This window comes from Lactuca sativa, chromosome 3, assembly GCF_002870075.4.
Source record: "Lactuca sativa cultivar Salinas chromosome 3, Lsat_Salinas_v11, whole genome shotgun sequence".
NCBI classification, from domain to species: Eukaryota; Viridiplantae; Streptophyta; class Magnoliopsida; order Asterales; family Asteraceae; genus Lactuca; species Lactuca sativa.
The window spans coordinates 290,027,098-290,033,517 of NC_056625.2; the positions used below are offsets into that span (position 1 = coordinate 290,027,098).

Consider the following 6,420-nt stretch of genomic DNA (forward strand, 5'->3'; position numbering starts at 1 on the left):
AAGTAAGATATGTTACCGGATGTTAACGGTTTGATGGTTAGATGAAAGTAGGTTGAGGTTTTTTTAAGGTCCGTTTAAAACAATATATAAGGGTAGTAATGGAATAAAAAAATATAATAATTTTTTTGTGTGGATAAGAATGTGTTGGTTTTTTTTTGTTTTAATTTGTTTATAAAATATATACATTCTAGTCTAATTTTCAAGGCGTCCAACCAAATTAATCCTGTAGTATAACTTATAGATATATTTTTGAATCTATCAATGTTTTTCAGTAATTCAAGATAGGAAGTTTAACTTATATTAATATTAATATATTACGAAAATTCATGAATACAATATTTGGATTTTATGGTTATCGAAAATTCTTTCGTTTTGCTACAAATATGCCAAACTTCACTTTCATGTCTCCAAGCCCACCATGCTCTACTCATTCTTTTTTCTGGTACTCTTCTATCCCACATGTTTCCAGGCCAGACCAACCCCTCCGGTAACCACCACCACGTCCACCTTAAACCGCCAAAACTTCACCTGGGGCAACTTCGGGCAATTCCTTCATGCCAGAAAGGGCAGCAACTTCAGCGGCATATCAGAGCTCAAGAACTACATGCAACGTTTTGGATACCTCAAGGATACAAACATTAGCTCTGGGGACAACTTTGATGACGAATTCCAGATTGCAGTAATCCAATACCAACAGAAACATGCCCTAGCCATTACCGGAAAACTCAACTCTGAAACAATCTCTCAGATGACATTACCGAGATGTGGCGTACGTGACACATCTCCACCACCAATTTTTCATGAAATCCGACATTATAATTACTTCAATGGCAAGCCAAGATGGTCACGTGCCATTCCAACAACTCTGACTTACGCTTTTTCCCCTAACTGCATGGTTTCAAATTTGAACCTTTCTGATATAAAGCAAGCCTTCCGACGATCTTTTTCCCGGTGGTCAGCGGTGATTCCGGTGAACTTTACAGAATCAGATTTTTATGAGTTTTCCGACATCAAGATTGGGTTTTACAGCGGCGATCATGGCGATGGAGAGCCGTTCGATGGAGTTTTAGGTGTTTTAGCACATGGGTTCTCACCGGAAAGTGGAAAGCTCCACCTTGATGCGGCGGAGACATGGGCGATGGATTTTGAATCAGAGAAATCCAAAGTCGCTGTCGATTTGGAATCGGTAGCAACTCATGAAATCGGGCATGTGTTAGGATTAGCTCACAGTTTTGAGAAAGACTCTGTAATGTACCCTAGTTTGAGACCTAGACAGAAAAAGATGGATTTGAACGTCGATGATATCGAAGGAATTCAACAACTATATGGATCAAACCCGAATTTTAACATTGAAGCTTTATCGCAATCCGATACTTCTTCAAATCAGAGTATAGATTCAAAGATCGAGCTCCGATCATCGAGGTGGATCATTACCCTAGCAATTCTCCTAATCATGTCTATAATCTTCAAAGCATGAGATACAAACGTGAAAGCAAAAGCGCATAAGGGAGATTGAAAAGTTTTAATCATAGAATCTAATCCAACCAAAGTTAATCAGTCTTTTAAAACACTAGTTAAGGTCCATGTTTTATTAGTATGTATGTTTTATTGAAGAAAAACATGCAATGCATGGTTTTGGAAAGAGAATGATCAAGATGAACATATTTAACATCTAAAACTCGTTTTCTGTTTAAGTGATGACGTGCACAATGAATTGTTATTGTTTAGTGGCGAATTTTTGGGAGAATGTTAAACCCGTGTAACTGGATTTATTTCTAGTTAGGACGGAATTGTCAAAATAAAATATGATATTAATCTAATAATAATTTTTGAGTAAATGATAAGAAAACTTCCTAACGGTCGACGGTTGGCTGCTACCACCAAACATCACTACCATTCCCATCACCTAAAATTTCAACGTCAATCTATTGCTTCTCACCAAATAATAATTAAAGTAAAAAAAAATAAAAACTCTTTCCTTTATTTTAATCTAAGGAAAATATAGAATTATCTACAAAGAATTGGAATAAATAGTTTGGAACAACAAACAATATAAACAAAATAGCAAACCGTCGGGCTGTCCGAGATGGTAGGCTACATAGACGAGCACCCATGACTTATCTCGTATAGGGATGCAACAAAATTAGTCAATGTTACGCCCATGTATTAGATTATTATCTAATTAGACGAATACTCACAATGCAAGATTAATAAAATTTAATGAAAACAAATATTTACAATCAAATATAAATTTATAGATTTTGGGATTTAAATTAAATGCAAATTTAACTATAACAATAATCAAAATACATATTATTTATCAATAATAAAGCCATACAACGTTAACAAAATACCATAATAATATTTTTTAAGTCAATCATATCTCTAGTTTTAATATCCTTTTAATGTTTGCAACATAGTGTATATATATATATATATATATATATATATATATATATATATATATATATATATATATATATATATATATATATATATATATATATATATATATATATATATATATAGGGTTAGGTTCATTTGAGACCACCTATATTTTGTGAGACCGTGAGACGCATTTTTTTATTTTTTATTTATTTATTTTTAGTTAATTCAAGTTCTGAAAATAATATTTAAAAAAAGAATTTTTTGATTTTTCCATTTATTTTGCATTTTAAAATTATTTTTAGAATACGTACAGTGTAATATTCTATTTAGAATATTTCACGTATTTTAAAAAAAATAGAATTATTTTTATTTTTTTTATTATTTTTTATTTTTTTTAGTTAATTCAAGTTCCGAAAATAATATTTAAAAAACAAATTTTTAGATTTTTCCATTTATTTTGCATTTTAAAATTATTTTTTAGAATATGTCAGTGTAATATTCTATTTAGAATATTTCACGTATTTTAAAAAAAAACGGATTTTTTTTTATTTATTTTTATTTTTTTAAAATTTCTTTTAGTTAATTCAAGTTCCGAAAATAATATTTAAAAAAAGAATTTTTGGATTTTTCCATTTATTTTGCATTTTAAAATTATTTTTAGATTTGGTCTCACGGTCTCACAAAATTAGAATGGTCTCAAATGAACCTGAACCTATATATATATATATATATATATATATATATATATATATATATATATATATATATATATATATATATATATATATATATATATATATATATATATATATTGTACATTTCTTGAGATTTAAGAGGTCTTCCATGCAAGTACCACGAAGACAACTAACATATCACATACTTGTTGAATTAGATGTCTAAGCTCATAACTATTATTGGTATGTATTCGACCCAAGAGTAGCATGGTCCATTTGGGTTGCATAACACCATGATAATTTGTTAGCATGGACTCTTGAGAGAATGTTATATATGATTTATTAATATATTATAAGTTATAGTATATTAATATAAAATCATATGTTTTAATAAGTATTGATCAATAATTAATTTGAAATTAATTTAGTGATCAAAAGAGACTAATTAAATCTATGGGGTCTAATTATGATAATTAGTTATATTTATATGTGTTGTGCTTATGATCCACATTGGACTAAGTTTATGTATGGATACATAAAGAGTTGGGCCACATGAACCATGAATTATAAAACCCATGGGTATGGATTTGGGTTATACACATAACTCTGGAAATACTACATATAAATATAAACTCCATAACCTAAAAACACATACTTCTAGTTCTTAGGGTTCATGGAGGTGGTTTTGGTGCATGGGAATTCTCTCTCCACAGTCACCTTTGTCCTAGGTGAGTTGTGAGCCATTTGAGGCATTCATACTTGTAACAACACAAAATTTTACTAAAAATTTAAACTTTTCAAAACCAATCCGAGTAATCAAAAGTTATTCAAACATCAACATAGTTCACAAATTTGTTTCAAAATGATTTCATATAAGAGTTTCCAGAAATCCAAAATCATAAAAATGTGAGGATGTGTACCTCACGCCTTTGTCTTGCCATGGTCACCTGAAGTACCTGAAACAAAAATCAATATATGTAAGCTTGAAGGCTTAGTGAGTTACCCCCAAAATACCAATATATATATCACATTGCAAAATAATCACAAATAGTGTAGCACCTGGTTCCTGGTACGTAAAATTTATCTATGTGTTTTCCATTTTGGCCTTGGACTCGGCGAGTTGTAGGCCCGACTCGCCAAGTAAACACGGGTTTGGGAGCACGTTTAAGTTGGCGACTCGGCGAGTCCACATTCTGGACTCGGCGAGTCCCCGCTGTCTGATGAAACCCTAAATTTCAAGGGTTTGCACCCTATTTAAACCAACCTTATGCGCCCTAACCTCGCCCCTTTCACCCTCAGAGCTCCCAATATCGTCCAAACCCTTATTCCTTGAGAGATTTAAGTGTTTTGGTGTGTTCTTGAAGATTTTAAGAGAGAGAAGAGTAGATCAAGAAGAGAAGAAGGAGGCCAGGCACCTTGGTGTTATTTCAAGTGATTCCCTTGAGGTATAACTCAGTTTCCCTTTGTTTTCATGCTTGTATACCTTTATAGCTCCATTAAAGTCCTTCTTGAGCCATTTCCAAGCTTGATTATGAATTAGGGTTTGTAATAAGTTGGTTAACCATTAGATCTAGACATGATTGAGCTCCTGGAGCTCAGATCTACTACCTTTATGGAGCCATATTGCATGAAAGCCCTAGATCTACTCTTTTAGTGCATTTTGAGCCCTAAAACCTTCATTGGTGTTTATTTACACGTAAAGTTGGAAACTTTATGTGTTAATCAGGCCCTAGAAACCCATATCTATGAATGGCATGAGCTGGATTAAAGCAGAATCGAGTATATAGTAATTCCATGTGACAGACTCGGCGAGTCGTTCATCCGACTCGGCGAGTCGAGTCGCGAGTCCCCGAGTTTTCCCCTTTTTCGTGGTTGCGGGGTGGAGTAGTGAGTCATGGGGTGTGACTCAGTGGGTTGGAAGCCAAACTCACTCATGAAGAAACTCGACGAGTCAATGCCCTGACTCGGCGAGTTCAAGGCAATCTTCTTGTCTCAAGAACAGACTCGGCGAGTTGTTCTTACAACTCGGCGAGTCATAGCATAGCATGTTCTTCGGATGAAGATGAACTCGGCGAGCTGTTCATACAACTTGGCGAGTAGGATGAAGGACTATTGGACCTTGGATTACAAGGAAAACTCGTCGAGTCAATGCCTAACTCGACGAGTAGAGGTGGGGTTGTGGTCAGACAAAGGGATAGGGACTCGGCGAGTAGGTTCAACTGGAAGTTGACTTTGACTTTGACTTTAACCTTGACTTTGACTCTTGGTTTGGTTAGGGGTAAATGGTTATTTTACCCTGAGGATGATTAGCAGTACTTGACTAAGTGTTTTGTGGGGATTTTAGCCGGAGGACTTCCGGGACAGCAGCAGCAGAAGACAGTCAGTTCCCACGCAGATCAGCAGCTACTTTGAGGTGAGTTAGCTTCCAGTAGCGGTGGGTCTAAGGCCACAATGCCGGCCCACCAGTAGGAGACGTATGATAGATGATTGTCTCTGTGATATCATCTAGGTTCGCTACTACCTGATATGTTATACGCTAGCATGATATGTTATATGTGATAGTAGTAGATTTCGGTTGTTAGGACCGAAGGGTAGGTTAGACACCCCAGATAAGTCTGACAGTATGTGACGATATGTTTATACGCTGGCATGATATGTATATGTGATAGTGGTAGTAAGAGGGGAGTAGTCCCCATGTTCGGTCCTTAGGACCGAAGGGTAGATCGGACACCCCATATATGTCTGATAATATGTTATGTTATGTTATGATATGTGTGATAGTAGCAGTAGGGGGTGAAGCGGTCCCCGAGGATCGGTTGTTAGGACCGATGGGTAGTCAGCACCCCAGAATGGCTTGACATGGGTAGTCAGCACCCCAGAACGGCTTGACACGGGTAGGTCAGCACCCCAGAATGGTTGTACCGGGTAGGTCGGGCACCCAAGAATTCCTGACAGTATGTATGATATGTGATTGAATGGTATGTGGTATGATGGGGGAACTCACTAAGCTTCGTGCTTACAGTTTTCAGTTTTGGTTTCAGGTACCTCTTCGTTGAAGGGGAAGGAGTCGGCACGGTAGCGGCACATCACACACGCTTGTATTCCGCACAATGAGATCTTCCTGGGGATTTGTACTCTGACAGAATTATGTTTATAAAATGGTTTCCAGACAAGCAATATCTTTTATGAAATGATATGATCCGTGAATGTTTTATTTCTAATGTTTGCAAAGTGTATGTTTTAAAAAATGAAATTTTTGGTTCGTATTTTTGTGACGTTACAAGTTGGTATCAGAGCCCTGGTTTGAGGGATTCGGACACGCCTTCAGGGGTGTCTGAATTCAAATTGTGGGATTTAA

At 35.5% G+C, this 6,420-nt stretch overlaps 1 protein-coding gene across 1 annotated transcript; it reads left to right on the forward strand.

The window, feature by feature from the left end:
• Positions 1-225: 225 nt before the first annotated feature.
• On the forward strand, positions 226-1,933 carry LOC111888022 (metalloendoproteinase 1-MMP). Its single transcript, XM_023884139.3, has one exon. It carries the CDS (start codon positions 419-421, stop codon positions 1,475-1,477), a length of 1,059 nt encoding a protein of 352 aa, XP_023739907.1. The 5' UTR covers positions 226-418; the 3' UTR covers positions 1,478-1,933.
• The last annotated feature ends 4,487 nt before the right edge of the window (positions 1,934-6,420 follow it).